This window comes from Rattus norvegicus, chromosome 4, assembly GCF_021556685.1.
Source record: "Rattus norvegicus strain SHRSP/BbbUtx chromosome 4, alternate assembly SHRSP_T2T, whole genome shotgun sequence".
Classification (NCBI taxonomy): Eukaryota; Metazoa; Chordata; class Mammalia; order Rodentia; family Muridae; genus Rattus; species Rattus norvegicus.
Genome location: NC_141537.1, coordinates 70,508,100 through 70,535,985, shown reverse-complemented (window position 1 = coordinate 70,535,985; position 27,886 = coordinate 70,508,100). Strand labels below are relative to the sequence as shown.

At 38.6% G+C, this 27,886-nt stretch overlaps 2 protein-coding genes across 6 annotated transcripts in view; both read left to right on the top strand.

The window, feature by feature from the left end:
• The window catches only part of Prss59 (protease, serine 59), a 29,098-nt gene extending 7,281 nt beyond the window's left edge, over window positions 1-21,817 (top strand). The window contains exons 1-6 of one of the 4 annotated variants that reach the window (XM_087658405.1): window positions 6,120-6,418; window positions 7,146-7,314; window positions 11,042-11,292; window positions 13,906-14,051; window positions 14,463-14,529; window positions 21,738-21,817. In XM_087658405.1, coding sequence (XP_087514531.1) covers window positions 6,379-6,418; window positions 7,146-7,314; window positions 11,042-11,292; window positions 13,906-14,051; window positions 14,463-14,529; window positions 21,738-21,742 — 678 coding nt within the window. In that variant the 5' untranslated portion in view covers window positions 6,120-6,378 and the 3' untranslated portion in view covers window positions 21,743-21,817. 4 annotated transcript variants of the gene reach the window in all.
• A 196-nt stretch (window positions 21,818-22,013) lies between these two features.
• On the top strand, window positions 22,014-27,330 carry Prss58 (serine protease 58). Of its 2 annotated transcripts, none has more exons than XM_087658402.1 (6): window positions 22,014-22,130; window positions 22,255-22,336; window positions 23,755-23,893; window positions 24,091-24,347; window positions 25,857-25,996; window positions 26,080-27,330. In XM_087658402.1, exons 2-6 carry the CDS (start codon window positions 22,300-22,302, stop codon window positions 26,227-26,229), a joined length of 723 nt encoding a protein of 240 aa, XP_087514528.1. In that variant the 5' UTR covers window positions 22,014-22,130; window positions 22,255-22,299; the 3' UTR covers window positions 26,230-27,330.
• Window positions 27,331-27,886: the final 556 nt, after the last annotated feature.

Here is a 27,886-nt window from a genome sequence, read left to right as displayed (position 1 = left end):
CAGGGACTCCTAAGGAAGTGGTAGGGGAAGGACTGAAGGAGCTGAAGGAGATTGTAACCCAAAGGAAAGACAACAGTATCAACTAACCAGGACCCCTCAAAGCTCTCACAGACTAAGCCACCAACCAAAGAGCATACATGGGCTAGTCCATGGTTCCCAGCACATATGTAGCAGAGGATGGCCTTGTCTGGCCTCAGTGGGAAAAGATGCACTTAATCCTGTAGAAACTTGATACCCCAGGGAATGGGGATGCTGGCAGGGTGAAGTGAGAGTGGGTGGGTGGGTAGGTGAGGGGACCACCCACTCAGAAGCAAAGGAGATGGGGGATGGAATAAAGAACTTGGGGAGGGGGGAACAGGAAGGGGGACAACGTATAGAATGTAAATAAATAAAAATAATTTAATGATAATAAAAACGGATATCACAGCAATGGTATCCAGACAATATACACAGGCAACATTTTAAGGTGGATTGCAAGAAACTCTTCTGGAAAAGAAGAGCTGTTGAGGTGGTCATAAATCTCCAGTCTTCACCTTTTACTGCTCCTACAAGACTATAACAGAAGGAAGTAGGACCATAAAAAAGTAATTTATCCATGATATAGTAAGAAGATTGTGTGTGCTGGGAATATTGTGAGTACCATTTGAAAGACTGAAGAAATAGTCCCTAGGATAATGAAAGAATACCTCTAGTCTCATTATCTCATCTGCGCATCAACAAGAACACAGATGGTCTTTTTCTTCTTGTTCAGTATGACTCTGGTAGCCCCATGATCCGCAATGAAGGATTCCAAGTTATTCGCTCCTGGGGCACAAGCTGTGGTGAGAAAGGGAAAACTGGTGTCTACAGCAAAGTGTGCAACTACCTGGACTGGATTCAGCAGACCACTAATGCCAACTAAGCATCTTTCCTGAGGTACCCTCTCATAGACAACTTCACTTCTGTACTGAATCCGAGATGGTTATGGAAATAAAAACATTGTATTCTGCCACACACTTATTGATGTGTTGTCTGTTTGGTAATGATGAACTTTCTCTTCAAACTTGCTGAGAGAAGGCTGTCATTTTCTTCAAGGACACAGCCACTTATTTACTACTCATTTTTCAGTAAATAAATTCCTGTGCATGGCACCAACCATAATTAAACTCAATGACTTTTTTTCTCCATCTTTATTAAATTAGGTATTTCTTATTTACATTTCAATTGTTATTAACTTTTCCGGGTTTCAGGCCAACATCCCCTAAACCCTCCCCCTCTCCTTCTATATGAGTGTTCCCCTCCCCATCCTCCCCCCATTACTGTCCTTCCCCCAACAATCACGTTCACTGGGGGTTCAGTCTTGGCAGGACCAAGGGCTTCCCCTTCCACTGGTGCCCTTACTAGGCTGACTTTTTTAAAGACACCAACATAAGGAAGCTTTTTTGGAAAAAAGAAAAAAAAGATTTCATCGGGGTAGGAGACTAAGAAAGGGGAAAAGGGATGAAAGCTCAGAATTCAGAATAAAATTATACAAGCTGAATAGTTTATATACAGGAATGTAGATCTATAAACATGTGCATATGTACATGCAATAACAAGTAGTAAAAACAGAAGAAATGAGAGGGTGAGGAAGGGTACATGGGAACATTTGGATGAAGGAAAGGAAAAAGAGAAATATAAGTGCATTATAATCTCAAGAATAAGAAAAGAATAAAATATAAAAGCAGTAGACACATATATAAGATTGTCAAAGAATAAAAATAGGTCAAAAGAGAAAAAGATGAAAAATGAGAACCTGGGCGGAATGTCAAACAACTTTATGGAAAGAATTTGAAGGATTTTTTTTGTCAGTCATTTAACCTAACCAATAAATTCTCCCTGATCCCTGATGGCTTGATGTGGGACAGACTGTGAACATTGCAGTTGTGAAAATGAATAAGGTGACAGTGTCCATTACATTAAAAAAAATTAGATGTTTCATAATGCATTAGAGAAATTTTGCTACATTTGCTAAATATTAATATTAACATTTAACATTAGTTGTGAAACTAAGACAGTGACACTAAAATTCAGAGTTAAAATTAATTACCCAAGGTCATTCAAATAGCTCACAATTAAGATAGAACAGTTTCCAGGCTGTCCTCATTCCTAAAGCATCACTGCTCCTTCCTGTGACATGGTGCTACCTTTTCCTTTCTTCTACTTCTTCTCCTCCTCCTCCTCCTTCTCTTTATTATTATTCTATTTTTTAAAATCTAAAATCACAGCCTTTCTCCATTTTACTAAGCTTCATCCACCAGTATTCCAAAAGTGCACTATTACTTATCATGGAGTCTGTGTTGAATGTTTGGATCTTCGCGATAGAATTTTTAGGAACTAAGGTCTAAATGGAGGAAATATACCACCGAGGGTGTAGCTTTGTAGAACATGCATGGTCCTCAGTCTCATCTCCTTTCGATAGCTTCTTGTCCACATTGAGGTATACCCTCTGCCACATGCTTTCATCACCACAGTGCTCTGCCTCACCACGACCCAAAAATGAATGTAGAGTAAAATAGTTGACCTCTGAAATCATGAGCAAAAATAAGTACTTCCTCATATTATCTTGATATTGCTCCAAATAATGAAAAGCTGGTGATCTCACCACTGATGTAGCTGTGGTCCTTAGCAATAATCTACCCCATCCCGTACCACCAATCAACCCAGATGTGTGTGAAAGTAACTAAGGAGAAAAATTCAAAAAGAATGAGCCTGCCCCATTTAGCATTTAGGGATCCTGCATATATATATAACTAGACAATAGTAATGAAGCCAAGAAGTTCTCGCCGACAGGAGCCTGATATAGCCATCTCCTGAGAGGCTCAACCTGAGCATGACAAATACAGAGGCGAATGCTAACAGCAACCATTGAACTGAGAACGGGGTTCCAGTTGGAAGAATTCTAGAAAGGATTGAAGTAGCTGAAGGGGCTTGTAACCCCATAAGAACAACAATATCAACCAACCAGACCTCCCAGGGACTAAACCACTACCCAAAGACTAAACATGGACAGACCCATGGCTCCCACTGCTTATGTAGCAGAGGATGGCCTTGTTGGGCACCAATGGGAAGAGAAGCCCTTGGTCCTGCCAAGGCTGGACCCCCATGTAGGGGAATGTCAGGGCAGGGAATCGGGAAAGGGAAATGGTTGGGGAGTGGGAACACCCTTGTAGAAGGGGAGAGGGATGGAATCAGGTGTTTATGGATGGGAAACCAGGAAAGGGAATAACATTTGAAATGTAAATAAAAAATATCTAATAAAAAAAGAATGTATAAACATTTAAGATCTAGTTCCAACAATGGTGATTATCTGTGCTTTTAGTACACACACACACACACACACACACACACACACTCACACTCACTCATACTCACACACATACCCACATGCGCCCATATGCATGCATAACCACATACACTCACTCAAACACACACACACACATTCAAACAAGCACACTCACACATACACACACTCTCTCTCACACACACACAAACACATGCACACACAGTCACACTGATACACCCTCATACACACACACACATCCATACATACACATGCACACACATACTCACACAAACACCTGCACATACACAACCACCTGCACACAAACACTCACAATCATACTCACATACTCACACACACACACATATACTCACACACACACATATACTCACATGCACAAACACACACACACATACACACACACACACACACACACACACACACACACAGCCTTTGTTCCTTACTGGCTGTCACCCAAGTCATCATTGCACCACCAGTCCATCCAGGGATGCGTCAGGTAGAAATCCTACCTCCTAGTTCCTGATATCATCTGGAGAATGATGCAATGGAAAGGACGCAATGAGAAGTGGTGCCTAAGCACAGATAACACTGAGCAAATGGAGTAGCTTTAATAAGGAAGCAACCCATGGTGCAGCCCACCCTGCTGATAAGGTTTAAAAAATGTGTAAGTCAGCTCAAATAGCCATTGCCAAACACCAGAGCCCATGGGACTAAAAGTCATATACACTTCACAGGTTTGGAGGGTGCTGAGTCCAAGATCAAGGCAACAAAAGGTCTTGGGAGGGCGAGAGTCCTGATTTTCTGGTGTGCCCTCATACCTCCTATAACTGCATCCTCATGTGGTCACACGAGCTACCGCTAGTCCTTCCAGCTTAAAAACAGTTCCTCACAGGATGTTCACATTTCTCAAAGTAGTTCACCCTAATTACTTCTCAAGCCTCCTCTGTTTTGAACCATCTTACCTCAGGTTAATATTTTAAAACAACTATCAGAGGAATACAAGCAAGTTGTCTGCAAGATACTTTGACAATAAACAGTATACAGGAAGATAACTATACCATTACCTGCTGGGTAACCCTTTTTAATTCCTACTGGTTTTTGATTAGATAAACTCAGTGTATCGGTTTATATTCTGATGCTAATTAGGTCCCCCCCAAAACTGTTTGCACAAGAGGCTCTGCACATAGCGTCTGGGAACCTGTCCCTAATAATTTTGATTGGAAAATAAAGATGGCAGCAGCCAATAGCTGAGGAGAGATGTGGGCAGGATTTAGAGTTCTGGGCTTGGACTCCAAGGAAGCAGGAGGAGAGAGAGAAAGATCAGCCTTGCTTTAGGAGAGTGTGGAAAGAGGAGAAACACAGCAACCACCATGGGATAAAGAAGCTAGGAGAGCACCCAAGGCTCTGGGCCACGTTTTCGTGGCCCAGATGGCTGACTAATTGAAGTTGAGAGCAGCCAAAATGCAACATAAAAATTAATAAGTAGTAACTCAGAATAATCAGCAGAAGGTAGATTCCAGCAGCATGGAAGTTAAGCAGTCACTCAGCTATTTATGTGCTTAAGGCATATTAAGATATAAAGGCTGTGTATGTGTGTCTTTCACTGGGAAACATAAACCATTGAAGTGGGTAGCAACCCCACACCTGGGAATATTTAAGTATTAATACTATACTCTGAGTTAAAATGTAGTATTATTATTGCCCCTCAGATGACGCTAAAGAAGTTTCTTAAGTGTGAACCCAATACAATGCCAAGTGTAAAGTCACCACCTCAGCATAATTTCCTTAGTTGTCACTAAATCACGTCGTTTTGTTGAGAGAGATATGGAGAGAGTAGGGGAGGAAAATTGGAGGAAAAATATATCATAATTATATGCACTAATAAAATTCTCAATAAAAGTATAGGTAAACCTATTAACTATTTGTTACCTATCTCAGGGTGCAGATAGCAATCAAGAAATTATGTCAGATTTTCTTATAAAAAATATGGTTCATTTGGAAAAAAAGCAGTGTACAAAAGTCACAAAACATAAAAGTAAAAAAGAAACTGGTTTTATTTACTATTCCATCCAAATAGTATCTGTAGGGCAGTTTTGCCCCAAACCTTTATGGGATGAGGAAGATTATGTTAGTTTTAGATGGAGAAATTAAAGAGTCAGGGTTGTTTTTGCAATCTATGGGGAAATCCCAGTTTGCTGAATAGAAAACTGTGTAAGAATAGCTAATATTGAGGAAATAAACTTCTATCTTACCCCATTGTTTATAAGAAAAAAAAGAGAGATTGGCAGGTTTATATCTGGCCCAGTATAAGCTTTTGGATTTGTGGGAAAACAAAGGAGTGAACGGTCTTACTGGAGTCAGAAAAGAAAATGTACAGAAGGCCTGACCTAAATCTCAGGGAAGATTGTACTCTGTGTTGATTACTTTTCCAGTCACAGAATCTACCTATGAGAAGGTTTCATAGCCAAGGATGTTTGCTGGACTGTTCAGGACTCAGGAAAACTCAGTCTTGTCACAGGGAATTTGAAGAATTCACTGTGTCCTGATTTTGCCACAAATCTTTGTAAAAACAATAGGCTCTTTGGCTCCAAAGTGGGAGGAGAAAGAAAAGGGGGTTGATAGGTGCATTTTATACATCAATGTTCTGAGAGCCTCTGAGGATGGCAGAGACTGCAAAAGCAGAGGTGCCCAGGGAGGCAGGTCCAAAGTCACAAGCAGGAGACAGGGGAGAAAAGTCATGTCACAAAGAGGGGAGGGAAGCAGTCAGCAGGTACATCTGATGACTGGGAAAGGTTTTAGTATCACACAGGAAGCACCAAGAACCAGTTTTGGTCTTCTTCCTCTCCATCTATGTTAGAGCCAAACCCTGCTGACTCCCGTACATCTTGATAGATTGGATCCTGAGGAAACAATTTGAAGACTTCTGTAAGATCCTTGCCTTTTCCTCCTGTCACAGTGTTTCTCCTACAGCTGTTGTGATCAAGGATCCAGGTCTCAAGATTGTGGCAGTTGCCTGTGTGAACACCTAGTCTGCTCTAGTGAGATCATAAATTGATATGAAGACTTTTATCATCTTTGCTCTCTTGAGTCTAGCAGGTGAGTTTGGAGTCTAGTTTCTGTCTAGGGTGAGATCCAGAAAAGTGTAACAGTGGTTGACCTCAAGGTGATATAACGACCCATAGTTTATGAGATAGGATGGGGGGGTAAATCATTTTAAAAACAAAATTAGTTGCTGAAGGAAATCAAAGACTCTCATATTTTTCTAGCAACATGTTGTCCAGGTCTCTCTGATATCTGGGAGCATTTTGAATATCCTTTGGGCCAAACCTCTGTAGAGACATCCCTAGGAAATCCACAGGAGGCACCTGAGACATGATTTCTCCTGCACAGCCACCATTCCTTTTCCCTGAGAAGATGCTAAGACATTTGGGATCAGGAAGGGAAGTAGACTAATTTTAAGTTAAGTTTGCCAAAGTCAAAAAAGTATGTTATTTATGCACCTGTTATTGGCAAAGGTTGTTAAGATCTAATATTTAAAGTACTTACTGATTTTGTTCATTTTCCTAATACACAGTGATGTCAGAATTTCTGAACAGCATCAGATAAGATCATGTGATAGTATTAGACAACGTTGATATAGTTACATCTCAACAAAAATAACCATTAGTTTCCTTCATATGTGCAGATTGTATGACACATTATTTTATGTGAAACTTTTAAATGTCAAAAATAAAGACCTTGCTATCTTTTAATAACTTTGATTAGAGGAAGCTACCCTAACTAAACTAGCTTACTAAAATTTTCACTTCTGTTCTTCCTTTAGTAGCTAGTTACCCAGAAGTTGTTCTAAAAGGAGACCAGGATTCAGATGAATATTTACCAGAAAATTTTAATGTCCCTTACATGGCCTATCTGAAGTCCAGCCCAGAGCCTTGTGTTGGAACTCTCATTGACCCTCTGTGGGTGCTCACTGCTGCTCATTGCTCCTTACCGTAAGTGTTTCCTTACTCCTAGGAGCTTGGGGGGATCTGTGCTATTGAAGCTGGTCTGAGAAGCAACTTTCCACTCTTTCCATGGAATTAGAAGCTCCAAGAAGATAGACTCTTCTTCCACTTCTATGCACTTCCTTAAGAAATCAAGGAGAAGTCTTTGAAGCTCGACTTCAAATATTCATCAATAAATGCCCATCAATCATTTACTATACCATAAATGCTTTTTCATAGAACCATTGAGGGAATAAGGTAGAACTTTTCCCTGTGGAGTGGACATTCTAATATAAATAATCCAAAGTAGGGAAGGGATCCAGAGTAAAATTAAAACAGTAGAGCAAGAAATGATATGTGTCACGTGGGATGTATAATGTGGTTATGTTAGACCTCTTTGAAGACACGAGGCAAACAAACAAAAAGAAAGCACACACACACACACACACACACACACACACACACACACGTCTGCTAAATAAATAAAGCCTGGGGGTGTTCCAGAGCAAGGGAACAACACTGAGTAATCTCTGATGTGATGTAACAAAGGTCTGAGGGTATGGCATGTTTAAGAATCAATGCTCACACCAATGGAAGGGGAAGCCCTGGGTCCTGCTAAGACTGAACCCCCAGTGAACTAGTCTATGGGGGGAGGGCGGCAATGGTGGGAGGGTTGGGAGGGGAACACCCATAAGGAAGGGGAGGGGGGAGGGGGATGTTTGCCCGGAAACCGGGAAAGGGAATAACACTTGAAATGTATATAAGAAATACTCAAGTTAATAAAAAAAAAAAAAAAAAAAAAAAAAAGAATCAATGCTCACAGACTATAGAGGTAGTAGTCACAGAATGAAACTGAAGGCTTAGATGGAGATCACATCATGTAGGTAGTAAACAAGAGAAGGCAAGGAAGCTCTGTGTAATATAAGGCACCTCTTAAAAATCTATTTGTCAATCATTTTATTGAAATGCACTCACAAATATCAACACCAAACAACTAGAGTAACAGAATCACCCAAGCAAACACTGCCCAGTCCCAAACTCCATAAGTATCATTGAGTTTCTATACATTTAGAGTGGCTATTCTGAAGCCATGGAGCTCCACATATGGATTTGCAGTTTCATTATCACTTACATTCTTATGCACGTATTTACCACAAGAAGAAAAAAGTCACGACAGAATTAGAAGGAGAAAAACGTAGTTTTATATCTTCTTTCATAACCCATGGGTTCCTTTTCTGCCTGTTATACTTCTTCATTACACACTACTAAACCACACACTGTCCTTCTTTCTGTGTTATTTTATAACCAGGTGTAATAGCTTAATATATACATATTTGTAGTACAAGCTAGGATACACATATAAGGAAGAACGTGTGTCTTTTACTTTCTGAAAATCTATTTTTGTGGGTGTCCGAAATCTATTGAGATGATGGAGACACAGCTCGCCAGTTAAAAGTGCTTGCTGCAGATGCTGGCGAGGATGCAGAGAAAGAGGAACACTCCTCCATTGTTGGTGGGATTGCAGACTGGTACAACCATTCTGGAAATCAGTCTGGAGGTTCCTCAGAAAATTGGACATTGAACTGCCTGAGGATCCAGCTATACCTCTCTTGGGCATATACCCAAAAGATGTCCCAACATATAAAAAAGACACGTGCTCCACTATGTTCATTGCAGCCTTATTTATAATAGCCAGAAGCTGGAAAGAACCCAGATGCCCTTCAACAGAGGAATGGATACAGAAAATGTGGTACATCTACACAGTGGAATATTACTCAGCTATCAAAAACAATGACTTTATGAAATTTGTAGGCAAATGGTCGGAACTGGAAAATATCATCCTGAGTGAGCTAACCCAATCACAGAAAGACACATGGTATGCACTCATTGATAAGTGGCTATTAGCCCAAATGCTTGAATTACCCTAGATGCCTAGAGCAAATGAAACTCAAGACAGATGATCAAAATGTGAATGCTTCACTCCTTCTTTAAAAGGGGAACAAGAATACCCTTGGCAGGGAATAGAGAGGCAAAGATTAAAACAGACACAGAAGGAACACCCATTCAGAGCCTGCCCCACATGTGGCCCATGCATATACAGCCATCCAATTAGACAAGATGGATGAAGCAAAGAAGTGCAGGCCGACAGGAGCCGGATGTAGATCTCTCCGGAGAGACACAGCCAGAATACAGCAAACACAGAGGCGTATGCCAGCAGCAAACCACTGAACTGAGAATAGGACCCCCGTTGAAGGAATCAGAGAAAGAACTGGAAGAGCTTGGAGGGGCTCGAGACCCCTTATGTACAACAATGTCAACCAACCAGAGCTTCCAGTGACTAAGCCACTACCTAAAGACTATACATGGACTGACCCTGGACTCTGACCTCATAGGTAGCAATGAATATCCTAGTAAGAGCACCAGTGGAAGGGGAAGCCCTGGGTCCTGCTAAGACTAAACCCCCAGTGAACTAGATTGTTGGGGGGAGGGCGGCAAGGGGGGGAGGATGGGGAGGGGAACACCCAAAAGGAAGGGGAGGGGGAGGGGGATGTTTGCCCGGAAACCGGGAAAGGGAATAATACTCGAAATGTATATAAGAAATACTCAAGTTAATAAAAAAAAAAGTGCTTGCTGCTCTTGCAAGAGGGCTTGGATTCCCAGTACCCACATAGCTTCTCACAACTCAAAAATCCAGGAGAATTTTATGACCTCTTCTGACCTTCAGAAATGCTTCCACATACATGGTACACATTCGTATATGCGGGCAAAGTATGCATACACATTAAATAAAAACAATATTTGAATTTTTCAAAAAAGAAGAATGGACAAGGAAGTTTTCTTCAGAACTTTGACTCTGTTTGTGACTCAGCATTCTGGTTGTTTAAGACAAATTTAGCTCAATGGAGTCTGAAGCCTGCTCTCTACATTAGAATGACTTATATAGGAAACAAATGCAGTTAATATGATGCTGCAGTTTGTAAATCAAAGTACCATCCATAATTACTATGAACTGCTTTGAAAATGGAATGGTGTTTTTGTTTGTTTGTTTGTTTGCTTGCTTGTTTGTTTTGTTATGTTGCATGACTGGTTAGTTTGTCAAAGGGGCATCTATTTGGCTCAGAATTTGCCTAGAAACTATAACAGGAAATGATGACTTGCTATCTCTACAACACTATTTAGGAAGTTTTATGAATCTAGGAAGGGTAGAAAATGCATGACAAAAATAATTATATAGTCCCAAGAAGAGCATTGGATAGGCTAAGAATGTTAGCAGCAGTTAGGTACTGCTCAAAATCTGCCTGCACAAATATACATAAAATCTCTGAACCCATCAAATGTTATAAATTATCTACTGGCTGCTAGTTCATATTGTTCAAATCTTAATTAGGATAGTATCTACTGGGGTTGGGGATTTAGCTCAGTGGTAGAGCGCTTGCCTAGCAAGTGCAAGGCCCTGGGTTTGGTCCCCAGCTCAAAAAAAAAAAAAAAAAAAAAAAAAGCCAACTACTGAGTTGGCTCTGGATATCAGATCCCATGTTGGTCATCCCATATGAATGGCAAAAACATAATCATCCTGTAAACTATTATTTTATACACAGTGTTAGTAAGCTTCAATTATGCAGATGAAAAGTAAAGCTAGGTTGATTGAATAAGGTTACTTTTTACATTTTTTTTAGTAGTTTAACATTCAGTGACTGTATTCTCTTCCATCTCTCTGTCTTTCTTTTTCTCGAAGAACTAAAATCCGACTGGGAGTTTACCGACCCAACATCAAAAATGAGAAAGAACAGATACATGGTTACTCATTGACTGTAGTCCACCCCAATTTTGATGCAAATATCCGGAAAAATGACTTGATGCTGATAAAACTCTCATATCCTGCTACTATCGACATGTATGTGGGGACTATAGCCATAGCTATGGAACCAATGGTATTTAATGAAACCTGCTTTATACCCACATGGACCTGGAATCACTACAATAACTGTAAGTGCTTGCCTCTGATTTCTTCATCCCGGGGAAGTTGTGTCTGAGAAAGATGTGGTTGATTATACATGATGGGAAGAGGTAATATTTAAAGGTCTTAATCTGCAGTGATTCCCAGCAAGACTTGGTCTCCCAGGAGGTGACAGGATAAACTCATGAGAGTGGTGCAGGAAAACTACTCTGACAGCAGCAAATAGGGCAGGCAGTAATTTAGAGATCGTGCTATTTCTATAATACTGGAGAACTGGGACTAATGAACTAAATCCAAATAGATTTTAAAAACTGGTAGTCCTTATTGACTAAGATGATATTCTAGGTGGAGGATGGGCTTCTGTCCAGGAACTGCTGAAAGCCTACCATGCACATCTTAGAGGAGAAGTTAGGAAAAGCAAAACAAACCTTTTGTTATGAGTGAGGGGATAGGGTGCTTTCAACTCTCTACCATAGGAACCCAGACTGTGTCTACAGCATACGGACACATTCTTTCCATTGAACCCTGTATGACGAAGAAATGTTGAAAGAGCAAAATCTACCCTCTTGCCAGTGCTGATTCCCTACAGAGTATAATTTTCATACTTTGTGTTGCACTTGTGGGTACACACGTGGAGGTTTCATAGAGGAGCTGGCTCTTACAGCATGCTTGTACTTATATCTCTAATGTGACACCTGTCATGGGAAAATAATCACAGACCCTAGTATGAGCACACACCTCTCTCCCCTATGGGCCCCACTTGGGAAGAATAGAGAGATGTGCTGTGAGCAGGAGCTACTCTTCCAACATGGCTTTCTAATACACGTTATTAGTCCTTGATGGCTGTTACTTCCTGCTTATTTTAGATTTTCTCATAGTTGCTTGGTCAGGTTTAAATCCAGCCTCTGGTATCATGAAAAGAAAATGAGGACTTTCCAAATAAATATGTTTTTTCACATAAAATAAACTATAGGGACTTGAATTTTCTCAGTAGTTTGTAACTTTTAACTTTAGAAACTGACTAGGAATCGAAGAGCATATTCCTTATAAATAACAAAATACATTTCACGTGGTTTTTCTCATTGACTTTTTAAGCTTTATTTGAAATTTCATCACACCTTACAAAACTAATTTATTAGGTGTCATTTGAAATAAAGCCAACTACACTATATGAAGATTTTATTGTGTCAGCTTTGTATATCAAAACAGTAAAAATGAATGGCAGACTACCTCTAAAAGACCCCTTCTATTTCCACATAGTTTTTCAAGTGATTTTTTCTTGAAAATAAAATACTTAAAACTGAACATAATCAATCTCTCTCTCTTTCTCTATCTATCTATCTATCTATCTATCTATCTATCTATCTCTCTCTCTCTCTCTCTCTCTCTCTCTTACATGTTATGTTTTGGTCTAATTTACATGGCTCTGTCTTACTAGATTTGCTATCAGCTCCTTGGGTATCACAATGCTTCACTTGATAAGTTGTTGGGTTTTTTTCTTAACATCTCTATTAGAGATTAAAATACTTAGTATATTGGTTGAAGTTCCTTTACCCAGACATTTAGAGTACAGTGGCAATTTCTCTGATGGAGACGAGCAATGTAAGCTCTCCAGGGAACATGTGCATGTGCATCTCTACGGAGATACACATTCAAATAAATAACCGTTAATAACCAAGATCTACATAACGGTGTTTCAGACAATGAGGAGAGGTATGCAACAGCAATCCTGCAAAATCTGTTTTACAGCTTAAAAAACACCAAAAGTATTATACCAAAGTTTTCTACATTCACGTATGTTTAAATGCATGATTTGTTACCACCGTGTGACAACATTCACTGATGTCACATGCTAGGCAGGTTTATAGCCTAGGCATGACAAACTATAAAATGTAGCTTAGACAAGTAGTAGTCTTTACAATTTAGATTTGTGCAAGTATATTTTGCCTAGTGATCCATTTCTCAGAGCATTCCATTGTTACCTGAGGCATGATTTGAGGTTTGGGGCTAGCAACGTGTCTTTTCTAGTAAAGGCACAGTCTGAGTTCAATATCCAGAACCCACACAATCGAAGCAAAGAATTGAATCCCACAAGTTGTCATTTGACCTTCACCAATTCACAAAGTACATGCAGACATGCACATACATGTACACATACACAAATACTCACAATAAACAGATAGATAGATAGATAGATAGATAGATAGATAGATAGATAGATAGATAGATAGGCAGGCAGACAGACAGACAGACAGATAGATCAAAAGAGTAATTTTATGTACATTTTTATGTGATAAAATGTAAAGAAGATGAGATGGATACCCAATAAGGTTTGTAGTAGAAATTTTGGATAACAGGTATATTGCTTCTTTTTCTTTGTGGACATTTATAATCTCCATACAACGTTTTCAAACCATTATGAATTATGCACAGCAGATAGAACTATGTATCTAATGATGGATAGATGAAGAACTTTGGAATCTACTTCTCCAACATGGAGATTCTGCAAGAGTGATTCGAGCGTCTATATCTACTTGCATTGAATCTACTCAGGGACTGATTTATTCACAAACTAGGGGCTGGTGCATGATTACTGGACAGAAGAACAGCTCTGAATCTCATCTGTCTTTTCTCTCCCACAGATAGTGATCCTGACACTTTGACATGGACAAATCAGTATTCTCGTTCCCCAAGTGACTGCTGGAATACTCTCCATCAACAGAGACAAGAAACGAGAATAAACATCATGTGCATAGGACATTCATTTAATGTTAAATCTTCAACTAAGGTACCTTGTTTTTCTCCATCCAAGAAGATAGTCCAGGATCCACTAAGGAGAGAGGTAGTGTTAGAATATCAAACATCACGTATCAAAAGCATTCTCCACAGAGCAAAGGGAAGAGAGCTCAAGTCCCCCTCCCTGACTTAGGATTCTGCAATGTACCTCATTCCCTTCCCAGATCTTAGAGTAGGAGAACTCTAGGGGGACCATCTGTCCTACTCCTACTTGTACTCAGCTTATATAAAACTTGAACTGAAAAGGGAGGGAATACAGCGGACAGAAGTAAAAGTTGTCACTTCTGCCACACAATGGATTCATTCCCCCAGATGACTTGGCTACTACTACATGCCATATCTTAGGATTTCTTCTTGATCTATGACAACAAAGTGACATTGACATCTTACCTCTTTTTGTCAGGAAGTCTCAGCTGCTCCAGCCATCTGCAGTGGGAGGGTGCATGGAATACTGTCCTGGGGGAAAGCAGGTATAACCAACGGAAGTGAAGGCTTCTTCACTGAAATTCATCCTTATGCAAGATGGATCCTAAGAGTGATGCATTCACACTGAGAAGTCACTCCACTCAGTGTAAAATCATGCAGTCTCTACAGAGGATCGACAACTCATCGTCTGTCTTAATGAAAAAAAATCCAAGGGAAACACCCAATAAAAAATCACCGGAAATGTATGACTCCTACCCTTATCAGAATGTAAACCTTGAGAACAATGAGAAATTTAGTAACAAACTTGTTTATTTGCACACACACACACACACACACACACACAAGATTGTGCAATGAGAAACTGTGTGAGTATAAAGTGTCCTTTGTCACAATTCAGTCAATTCTGTAATCTTGTAATGATTACTCTAATGGAAATGACCGATAGCCTTCACTGGAACATAATTCTAACTATTTTGCATGATGGGAGAGGCACTAAGGAACTTGGAGAAGATAAACTAAACATAATTGATTAAAAAACAAAGGAGTATATAACTGCTATGCATCCTAAGAAATATGTGAATAACATAAAAATAACCGCATAACAATACATGGGGGGAAAACAGGCTTTAGGGAAGGAGAAATAATAAAATAATTTTATGTTCCCCACAGTCAGTCGCTGGCAACATTTAAACTACAAGCTGTTCTCTGCCCATCTCTTCCCATCTCATTCCATTTTACCCAAGTCCTCTCTTTGCTTCCCTGACTGGTGCTCTGCCAGGAGCCTGCCTGGCCTGAAGTGGGCTTGAAGTGGGACTCAGCACTGGATGTTGCCTTTTAGACTGATGTTCTCCAGATGCAGTTTGGCCATCTAGCTCTCTAACTATATTGAATGCTTGCTGATAACTTCTAAAAGGTTCCAAAATCTTTCTTGCTTATTTTATGGTTTAAAAAAAACTGGTTTCAGCAGTCTCAACTAACCCAAACCCCTGAGATATCTCAGACACTGAGCCACCAAACAGACAGCATACGCTTGCTGGTCCAAGGACCCAGACAAATACACAGCAGAAGACTGACTGGTTTGGCCTCAGTGGGAGAAGATGCACCTAACCCTGGAGAGACTTGAAGCCCCAAAGAGTGGGAAGGCCTGGTGGGAGGAGGGAAGGGGGCATCCTCTTGAAATAGGGGAGAGGGACAATGGGATGAGGAACTGTGGGAGAGCAGATTGGGAGAGGGGCAACAACTGGACTGTAAAAAATTTAAACTAAAAAAACAAAACCTCTGTCTTCTTTACTCTAACTCTGTGCTTTATTAACATAACTCTCTGTGCTGTATTCAACATTTTATACTTAAATAAGCACTAGGAAAACTTAACTCTTTCTTACTCTTCTCTGTTTTCTTAAGTGCTTAAAGCTAATTCTATTACTTGTGCTTTAATCAGTGCTAATATCTGGAGATTAACACTTGCTGCTTAGCAGCAGGGAATTAAATAAAAGGATTTACTGCTAGTGTCCCTTGCTCTGGTGAATGCCAGAAGCCTTTCTGGCTAAGCTGGTTAACTCTTTGTGAACCAGAGGAGAAGAAAAGGAAAATGAGTAAGATGCTTTATGCAGACAACAGACACATATACATTCAAATATTCAAATATCCACACTCTGGCCAGGCCTGACTGTCTGTCACAAACAAGTATTCATATATGCTTACATATATACACAAAACCTACACACAAACATATAGACAAACAGACATACATCTGGATACATGCATGCATGCATGTATGTAGGCAAAGCTTCCCAAGCCAAACCATTCAAACAGCAACTTTTTCTCTGGTCTTTTTATACCTTCACAGACAAAAAGTTTTTTAGAAAATTACCTCAGAAATAAAATATTACATAGGATGGAAGTTACAGATGAATGATGATGTTAACATCAAAGCATTGTTTCATTATAATATACTCATAAGTTCAGAGCAACAATTTTTACACTGCCTTGCTTAATCAAAGTGCACAACTGTTAGTTTATCCTTGGACCTAAATGTTTTTCTTTGAACACAAAATTATCCCAAGTCTATTTCTATTTTTAGTGTAATTATGAAAGCTCATTGTATTTATTATAATTCAGCCTTTACCTACTATTATGAGGAGTGGGCACTTTATATTCCTGGTTCTAACTTTATTACATCTTTCTAGCAACTAAGACCATCTCTAAAATCATTCTCCTGAAATTATTTGAATCAAATGAGGAATTCTATAGAGTCATTATCTATTTATATAGTATCACTACAAGGTAGTACATCTTTGTATGTCTGTAGAAATCTGCTCAGAAAGTAGGCCAATACCTATTGATTGTTACATATTTAATAATAATAATAATAATAACAGGAAAATCATACAGCAGAAATCTTTCCTAGGATTTAATCTTCTTGGCCTTGCCTAGAGAAGCAAAATCTGTCATAAATATTAGTCCATGGTAGAACCATCTTAGGAAGATCACCTGCTAGTTTTTAGTTACTCCTAGATGGCTCTTGGCAGTGCTCCCTGCCATAACTCTTAAATAACATCTTCAGGATTTGAGAAGCATACATTACAATTAATCGTATTATTCTCCACAGAAGCCCTTTATTTCAAAGCTTCTTTCTCCTCAAAGTTTCCCTGGTGAACTAGCTACCAATGAGTTCCTCATATTATAATTAATGAGTTTGCTACAGGCTTATGCAAGAAACACTAATTTAAATTCACCAATAGCACACAAAAACTGTGAAAGTATGGACTGGAGAGATGGTTCAGATATTAAGTGCATGTTCTGCTTTTCCAGAGGACCTGAGTTCACCCAGCACTTATATCAGGTGGTTTACAACTATAACCGCAGCTCTCAGGGATCAAATGGGCTTTCACGGGCATCTGTACTCACACATAATACCCACATCTGCATACTTGAACACACACACACACACACACACACACACACACACACACACACACACACGACTTGAACAAAATCAAGTCAGTTGAAAATAAATGTCCTTCAATGATAATGACCCGAGCATAAGATAAGGCAAAGGTGGGATACATGCATTCTTCTGAGTCTTGGTGATTTGTTCTTCTTGCCTGGGAATCCTAAAAGTCCCACCTTTTTCACACTGCCCAGCCATTAACCATTGCAGCTTTATTGATTAATCAAAAACCAATTGGGGACAAGGACCCTCAGAGTCTGGACATGCAGATTCCCATGCGATTTGGGGAGCCAATTTAAGACAAAGAATTAGATCCACTTTCCAACAGTTTTATAGGATCCTTCTCTCTATAATAGTCCTTCTCTGTCATTCTACTCATAATTCTTTTCTCCTAAACCCTGATTCATCTTTCCACAGATTTCTCCCTATTTTTTCCATTTCTTACTGTTTACCATCCCTCTAGTCACAAACATTTTCTCATGGAGTATAGAAATTCCTCTCAAAGACACTATTATATGGTCTCAAACAAAGTATATATTTGTATTATGTTTTATTGCTGTATGCAAGTCTTTAACTCAAACTTAGTGCCTTAAAATAGCACAATTCTTATGACCTCAGTTTCCCTGGTTTCATAGTTCAGGCACAACTAAGCTAGACTCACTCCTCAGCTCCTGAGAAACCTTCAAACAATTCATCCATTATTCAAGTTCCCAGTAAAATTCATGTCTAGTGTTTACACTTCACAGGGCCCTGGTTTCCTGCTTACTGTTAGCTGAGTACCACAATAGGTTCATAGACTGTATTGATTTGAGAGATTGGCAACAGCTGAACTTCCTCACCATACCTTCTTTGACTTTAAGCTTCACAACATTTGATGTAATCAAGCAAGCATGGAGATTCTCTTGTGGGCATTGGAAAAATTCATAGAGCATATAATTTATCCTTATGCAGTAGCATCATCATATGGAGACATCCCACAACCTCTAGAGTACTCTATTAAGCAAGTCAAAAGCACTGCTCATGTTTAAGTGAAGAGGACCACATAGATTTCTGTGATGTTTGTAGTTAAATGTAATTAAATATTTCCACATGTGGATTTAGCATACCTTGTTTATCCACTTACCTGCTTTCAAGGTTGTGCAACTATGGATAGTGATTTTGTAAATATTAATCTTCATTTTTTGTGTAAATATTTTCAATTCACTAGGTAAAAAACAAGGAATATGATTGGTTGGATATATGGAATATTGACATTTAGCTTCTGAGCAAACTTCTAGACTCCCTGAAAGCCAGCATTACCATATTTTGTCAGGATTACATGAGATTACAGAGGAAGGGAGAAAATCTAATAGAGGTAGAATTCTCTTTTGAAGGTTTTTATTTTTAATTATGTGCATACCTGTGCATCTGTATGAGAGTATGTATATGAGTGCAAAGACTAGAAGAAGTTAGATCCCTGGAGCTAAAGTGATTACAAGCCACCTGACATGTGTTTGTGAAATAAACTGAAGTCTTCTACAAAACTAGTAAGTAATCATAACTGCTGAGCTATGTCTCCACCCTCAGAATTACTACTCTTCCAAAAAGAATTATTTTACTTAAAAGTTTCCACATATTTTAATAATATTCCTTCTCCTTACAACTTCTATAATATTCTATCTCTGTTCCCACCTAACTTCTCTCTCTCTCTCTTTCTCTTTCTCTCTCTCTCTCTCTCTCTCTCTCTCTCTCTCTCTCTCCCTGTCTCTCTCTCTCTCTCTCTCTCTCTCTCTCTCTCTCTCTCTCTGAACAAAAACAAAAGCAAAACACAATAAGATAAAAAGATCAAATCCACATGAAACAAAATACCAAGAAAAAAAGTATGAAGTCCATTTTGTGGTTTTGTGCTGGTCAACTACTCCTAAACATAAGGTTTGGTCTGAGTTGTGTGGTTAATATACCTGTGGCATGTAATTGGAGAAAACGTATTTATTTTCCATTCCCAGTGGTTATCAGTTGAAAATACCTTCTTGGTTAGGGTGGGGATTTGTGTTTTCTTTTTCTGTGTGCTGGTATCTTGTCTCCTTTGAAACTGTACTAATTTTATGCATGCTGTCACACTTTCTGCATATGTATATGTATATGTATATGTATATGTATATGTATATGTATATGTATATGTATATGTATATGTATATGTATATGTATATGTATATGTATATGTATATGTATATATATATACATATACTGTTGTAACTAAAAGATAATGCCTTCTCGGAGCCATCTACTACCTTTTGCTCTTATAGTCTTTCCTCACTTCTTCTACAAAGATCCCTAAGCCTTGAAGGGAGGGATTTTATTAAGGATGACTCACAAAGGTGTGAGTATGCCAACGTTTCTAACTCTTTACATTTCCAGTTGCAGATTTCTGTCTTAGTAACTACTGCAAGAATAAACTCTGGTGAAGTTTAAGTAATGCACTGATTTCTGTATATAGCAAAGTCATCAGAAGCCAATTTTATTGCTATATTCCCTTATCAGAATAGTAGTAGAAGATTCTTCCCCTAAGGTCCAGAACCTGTTTAGTTTCAGGTTCCTGACTACTTTAGTAGTGTCTGGTGTGAGTTCCATCTCACACAGTGGGCCTTGAATTACATTTAAAATGTGGTTGGTTACTTCTATGACATTTTCTCCACTATTACATGAGTATATCTTATAATCAGAATTGTGTTATAGGCCAGAAGATTTGCAGCACAGTGATTAATGATTAATTTTCTCTTCCAATAGAATGCTAGACAGTAGGGGGTGAAACTTCTGTTTGTGTACCAGCTTGATTGCTTCAATTTGATGACATAATTTAGTAGTGTTTTCAGTAATAAGTCCTGGTCATCATATTGCATAAAGTAACCAATAGCCTTGGTAATAACCCATGATGTTTCAAGGGCACTAAGGAATCCCTTTAGTTAATGATTCCACACTATGTAAACTATCCCTATTACTGAAACATTGACTTGGTGGTATAAGACAACTAATTAGGGTATTATCTCCTCTATTACATGATGATTTCATTTAAATTCCTTTAATGCTTGTTTTAGTATATTTTCATCGTTTTTTTCAAAGACCTTTAATGTTAATTATCGTTGCCACACTCCCTCATTTATCTTGCCCTTCCATTTCAACATCTTGTTCTAGTTTTCATTTTTCTCATTATAACACTATATTTCCCCATTCTTGGACCACTATCTCCTGTCCCTTACTGGGTACTCACAGCTGCAGATTAAAGGACACAAAGAAAACTTAAACGCTAACATCTGCATATAAGAAAAGCAGGCAGTATTTGTCTTTTTAGGTCTGTGTTACCTCACTTGGAAGGATATTTGTTTCTATTGTTATCCATTTGCCTTCAGATTTCATGGTTCATTTTCTCAATAGTGGAGCAGTGTTCCATTGTGTAAATGCACCATATCTCATTATCCATTCATCACTTGACAGATGTTCACACTACTGATTTTTGGCTATTATATAGAGAGCAGCAATGAACATAGGTGAGCTTCTCTAGTAGGACATAAAATCCTTTAAGTATATGCCCAAGAGAGTTATAGTAGATATTAAGGCAGATCAATTACCAGATTCCTGAGAAACCTCACCCACTGATTTCCACGGTGGCTCTCCTAGTTTGCACTCCCACCAGAAATAGGTGTTACCCTTCCCTCACATCCTCACTATCTAAAAGGTGCTATAATTCGTTTAATTACCTTGACCATTCTGACTCAAGTAAGATAAAAGTAAGTAATTTTAATTAGCATTTCCTCATGGCTATGGATGTTGCACATTTTAAATTTATTTCTCAGTCATTTCTGTTCCATATTTTGGGAACTCTCTAAGTATTAGATTCTTATAAGAAAAATAATAGTTTATTTCCCCTCCTTTGCTGTGCATATACACATACTGGAAAAGCCAAGTGAGCCCCCAGAAGAAGGTAACTATCCCTCAACCACCTTGACCAAATTTGTCAGTAATTGGAGAAATAAGTTACAACCTCCAGGTCTATAAGAAGATTAATGTTTGTTGTTCAAGGCACATAGACTGTGCTATTTATTTTGGCAATCCAAGGAGACTAAACCTGCTCAGATCTTAGGCCTACATTCAAGTCAGGTTGCTTGTTGATTGTTGCATTTTAATATTTTATATTTTTGGATTACTGATATTTTAACAGATGTGATTTACAAATAGTATTACCTAGTCTGTATAATATATCAGTGTCTTTGTGTCTGGATACTTTTGGTAGCACCCATTTGCTTCACTGTCTATCACTTCTTCCAGCTTGAGAGCTCCTTGAAGATAGAAATGGAAACTTTAAATATAAGGGTACCCAACCAAAATCAAGACATATTCCAACTCTGGTAAGGTTTGAGGTTTTAAATGATGGCTGGTTTTTGTCATGAAAAAGACAGCTAAAGTACTTCAAAGAAACACCAAGTGCTAAGCAAAGGGGTTACTGTCAGTGCGAGAGTACAGATAAATTCTAGTGTCACACAAATGGGGTAAACAACATCATAGAGATGGGAGGGGTCTGCATCATGTATGTAGCGCAGGGATCAGCCTTCCTGCACAAATCAAAGAGCAGGAGGCTGTGGAGACATTGTGAACATCTCACTTGGATTAAGTAACTTCAAGAGAAGTCAAAATTCAGCTCTAGACAGCGTGAGAGACCAAGTTTGTGACAAGTTATTTCCTTCCTCTGACACCACTCTGTACTCTGATGGGGAGAGTTTTTCAAAAAGTAAATTTCACCACTGATCAGTGTTTTATCTCCTTCTCTCTTCTTTACACTTTACAGAGATACTGAGCTAAACTCCATCTCAAATTAGCTTTCAACATCATAATGAAGTTAGTCTTCTTCATTCTTTCAACCCTGCTTGGTGAGTATATTCACATCTGCCACTGTTTGTCAAAGAAGAGTCCTTGGGAAGACATGAAAGATAGGAAAAATGATAGAGACATCATTTCAGACTTAGTGTTTGACTGTTTCTCTATCTCTCAGCACTGCCACCGCACCTACCAAGTTTAGCTACTTCCTATGAGAATACCTGCCTTCTGCACTTGTACTTTATATCTTTAATGGGCCTAACTTTATTCCCATAGTTTTAATCACCACAAAACATGCTATTTTATTTACTTGGGTTTTCTGGTTTTTATTTTCTAATATGTTTACAAATTCAGATGTTTGAGAGCATGGTTATCTGTTTCACTTATAAGCTAGCTCAAATTCCTAAACAGAGCCTGCCATATACTAGTACCTGACATTAATTGGTGGAATTATTTACTCCCTTGTTGTCCTTAGACTCTGAGAGCATTTGCCCTGTTCTTGTCGTGGTACTGGCTTTCATTGTTCATGGTACAACTGTTGAAAGAAAGAGATAACTTGTGAAAGTCCTTGTATCGGTTACTATTCTTATTGCTATAACCAAGAACTGACAAGAAGCAACATAAAGAAGAAAGGCTCACTTGGCTTATGAGCTGAGATAACAGTCTATTATTGTGGAGAAGACATGACAACAAGAGCAACCTCTAAATTGGTAGTGGAAACATGAGGCTGCTTGCTCACATCTATGCAAATCAGAGACTAGACAGGAAGTGGAATAGGCTAACAACCTCAAAGCTTGCTCTCTAGAGATCTACTTCCCCAGACACCACCACCAGCTGGCATTCAAGTGTTCAAATATATGATCCTATAGAGGGCATTTTACAGGCGAATGTTAATAACAATTTAAACTTGGTAAATTCGTTTAGTAATTAGCTACTCTTACAGATTCCACGAAGTTGTATAAAATGAGAGCACTTGTATTTCTTTTAAAAGTCATTTCTTTATTATTATATATGTAAGAAGAGGGGATCCATTGGTTATGGTACATTTGTGAATGTTGTAGGCTACTTTGTGAGGTAGGTACTCTCCTTTCATCTTTGAGTTCTGGAGGAATCAAACTCAGGTTGTCAGACTTGCTCAACAACTGTCCCACCTACTGAGAGTTCTCACAGGCCTAAGAGAACTCACAATTCAAGTAGAAGAATATTTCTTTACAATTAAAAGGATAAACAGTTTTAAAATTTTAAAGTAACTGTTTCTATCAACTGTCATTGTCTTCAGAACAAAATAAGTCACTTTAAAGATTTGATTTACTATTTAAAAGTGCTGAAGAGGAGGGTTCAATAACTTGAAGATAGTGAAACATATCCCCCCCCTTTTTTGATTTTTGTTGTTGTACTTTTGAAATTTTGTTTTTGTTTCAATGTTTTTCTTAGGGATTGATGAAAAAAATTCCCATTCCTTTCTTTCCAGGTACCTTTGCCTATAATCCAGATCACATAGCTGGCACCACTCCCCCCTACTTAGTCTACCTGAAGTCTGATTACTTGCCCTGTACTGGAGTCCTGATCCATCCTCTTTGGGTGGTCACATCTGCACACTGCAATTTACCGTGAGTGATAAGAACTTCAGACTGTTTTACTCTTTGAGTTCTCAAGTCACACATAGACCCAGCAACTTATATATGACTCTCAATAAATGATCCATGAAAGATCTTCAGGGGATGTTCTTTGGGGAAAACTAATTAAGGTCCATATTATTGCAGAAAGTTGATAAATTATTTTTATGAATATTTCCTTATCATTGTAGGGACCTCCGGGCGATTCTTGGGATAACAAACCCAGCAGATACCACAGAACATGACGTGGAGGTGTCTGACTATGAGAAAATGTTCCGTCATCCATACTTCTCGGTCTCTTCTATTTCATATGACCTTATGTTAATCAAACTGAGAAGAGGGATTAAGCACAGTTACTATGCAAAAGCAGTCAAGCTACCTCAACACACTGTGCCTGTGAATGCCATGTGCTCTGTGTCTACCTGGGCCTACAATCTATGTGACGTCAGTGAGTTCAAAGCATAAAGTGATGGTGTCTAACTTTGCTGGCATTCTCTGAGGACTCCTCTGAGCTTCTGAGCTTCTGCTTCCATAGGACTTTCTTCAAGCTTCTGCTGTCACCATTTCCTTTTCCTTCACCTCATTAGAAGACATTAAAGTCTTTCCTCTGACATATCTTTATATCTTCTTGGCTTATAAATATAAAAGAAATAGTTTCAATAGAATACCTCATGATATGTATCAGAACTCTTATTTTTGTCTCAGAGTATTACTTTTCTTCCCTCCAAAATGAAATATGACATACTATCAAAAGTTTTCAAACCATTTCAAGCAATGAATGAGCTCAAATTCTGGAAAGAGGAAAGGCATAATAAGATATCAAGTATAAAATAAAATCATAATATTGTGGCAAATCAGACAGAGCATTACTATGTAGGACTGAAAAAAATATCTGAAGACTAAAGAGATGGAGAATGGGAAGAAGTTGATCAAGTGATGTATAGTACAGTGAATGCACAGTAAAGTGATTGTAATAAATAATAATATTGTATACTTCAAAACAGAAAACTTCATCAAATAATAAATTTTGAGTATTGCTAGCAGCACCAGAGAATTATTACCTAGGTTACTTTCACTGGGTGTAAAAAAGAAAAATGACTTCCCTCACCCCCTTACCCCCACACACATAAATGTATCTTAATTAACTCTAATTCATGAAGTAAACATTTCTGAAATTACTCTCAAAAGAAATGTGGATCTGTGAATGTATTGTTATACTAGAAAGTAAGGCAAAGGAGCTCAATATTTACTTGTAAAAAGTGTCATATTTTCAAATAAAGGTTTAGAAGTAAGCACTCATTCAAATTTAAAAGGTAAAATCTCAAATATAGAACTTTTGCCCAAGAATCCCTAAGAAGAGCACCTATAGATAGATAGTACTCTGGTTTCCTTATTCTCATTGCTTGACAGATTAGAAAACCTTTCTTATTATGAGACTTTGATATAAAAAAAAAACAGCTTGAATTAGAAACCAGAAGACACAGTATTAAACTGTACCACCTAGTCTAGTTGGTTTTTTCCTCTACTTTTACTAATGCCTTAAGTGGTTCTATTACTGTTTTATTATTATTATTATTATTATATCAGATAATTATTTAGTTTTAGCATCTGCCTCTATATTTACAAGTTACCTCAAGCTCTAAAATTTGCATAGGAAAGGACACTCTCTAAATGTTTAAATTTCCAGAAAAAATTTCAAGCAATTTGTTTCATTTTGTTGCAAGAATGTCTGACACTTTCCAGCCAACCTCCTAAGGGGATGGGCATTTGCATTATGACAAGTTGTTAATCTGAAAATCTCTCGTATACTTAATGTTTAAACTTCTTGGTTCTCATTTCTCAAAATTTGAACTCCTTTCCTGATAATAGAATAGATATGAAAAAAAAGAAGGAAAGCATAGGAAGCTCTGATACTTAGAAAAACTCACGGGAAATATGACTTTCCTTTTTCCTCTAGCCAAGGAACCTGACTCACTGCAGACTGTGAACGTCTCTGTAATCTCCAAGGCTGAGTGTCATAATGCCTATAAAGCCTTTGACATCCGAGAAAACATGATCTGTGTGGGCATCGTGCCAGGACGGAGGCTGCCCTGCAAGGTAATGGACTCGTGATACCTTCCTTTCATCATTGGATTCCTTATCTGGTGCTTGAACGATAACCTGGTTTTCTTTTCCCGTAGGAAGTCACGGCTGCCCCAGCGGTCTGCAATGGGGTACTTTATGGAATATTGTCTTATGCAGATGGCTGCGTTTTGAGAGCTGATGTTGGCATCTATGCTAGCATCTTTCACTACATGCCCTGGATTGAAAATATCATGAAAAATAACTGAGCTCTCACAACAGGAGGAATTCTGAAACATGTGACAAAGCATGTGCCCACATCCAACCTCACAATTAAATGGGACCATGAGAGGCACCGCGTCTCACTTCTGTGAATTCAGTGATTAGTAGTCACTCGCATATAATCCCTTCTTTTCCTATCCCTGACAATGGGAAGCTGAAAACTTGTCATTTCTCAATGTAGCTGGTAACAGAGTTATTTAAAGGTGGCCACTTTGCAGTCATTTGTGGTTATCAAACTTGCTATGCGTGTTTTCAGAAAGTTAAACACTTCATTTGGGGAAAGATTGTCTGTCAGTGAGGGAGCTAATGGGGGTATCAACTGGAGAAAGGACTTTAAAATAGGAATTGGAAGAGGCACTTCATTAATTCTCATAACCGTACAACTCGAATATCAGACATGGATAAAGCTTAGTCACTCATTTGGAATCTGTACTGCAACATAGGGTTAAAGTTCAACGTTCACTGGTACTTAGAACAGCAGATAAATAGGGTTGAAGATTTAATTTTCCCAGTGTATGTCTGCCTGTTTATGTAGCTAATGTTTTGAGATGAATAATATTCCAAGAAATGGGTTTCATCACAGCATCCTCACACATTCAGCTCACACGTTGCCTTCATGCACTGACATCAGCTGCCTTGGGAGCTCTACTTCATTTTGATTATCACTCAAGCATCCTTCCTCCTCCTCTTTCTGCTCACTTGCACAGCTTCACTAATGGCCGATGAGATTTAACTGACAGGTTTTCATGGGGAATTTTCCTTGGCCAGTTGACTAAAGGTTTAAAAAGCAGCACAAAGACAATCTGTAGCCACTCCAAGTAGACCACTGGAGCCTTTGAATACCGAAAGTTCTGAGGCCAAATCTTGTCCTCAAAGAGGTCCTAAAACCTCCAAGTTATCTTAGCCTCACCTAAGATTTCCTGGAACCAAAACTGCACTTGACTTGCCAAGTGTGGATCTGAGAGCTTCATCTTCACTTGTTTTATGAAGTGAAATTTTCATTATGAAAGGAACATATAGGGTTGGGGATTTAGCTCAGTGGTAGAGCGCTTGCCTAGCAACCGCAAGGCCCTGGGTTCGGTCCCCAGCTCCGGAAAAAAAAAAAAAAAAGAAATGAAAGGAACATATAAGCTCATAACATCTCACCTTGCAAAAAAAGGGTTTCCAGCTTAATCCACTACAAAAACTATGAGCAGGGCACATAGCAGCTGAGGCATCTGAATTGCATGGGTGTGGGTGCCATCTGTCTGTCTCACCATGAGCTCTAAGAGATGACATCCTTTACTGGAAATACATTTAGTAACAGGGGAGTTAGAACAATTAAGTCATGGTGCAGTTCAAGAGTGGGAGTGATTACAAAGATGATGTAATACAAATCCTCATCGTTCTTGTTTGGTTCTTTGTTTTACAATGGTTTAAGATGAGACCAGTGACTCTTGTGGGTTGCAAGAATGAATAAGACAGTTTACTCAAGTCTGCAGAATTGTATTAACACATTGAAGGCACTCACATCTCTGTCCAGAACTGATTTGGAATCCATATTACCATCTCCTTATACCTATTGTCTTAGTCTATTTGGAATTCCTTCAAAAATGAAACTGGAAACTTATAAACTACAAATGAAAACAAACCTGGTGACAGCTG

Coding starts and splice junctions, on each gene's coding strand:
- Prss58 (XM_087658402.1), top strand. CDS start 22,300: ATGAAGTTAGTCTTCTTCATTCTTTCAACCCTGCTTG. Junction 22,337..23,754: donor CATTCTTTCAACCCTGCTTG/GTGAGTATATTC, acceptor CTTTCTTTCCAG/GTACCTTTGCCTATAATCCA. Junction 23,894..24,090: donor TCTGCACACTGCAATTTACC/GTGAGTGATAAG, acceptor TTATCATTGTAG/GGACCTCCGGGCGATTCTTG.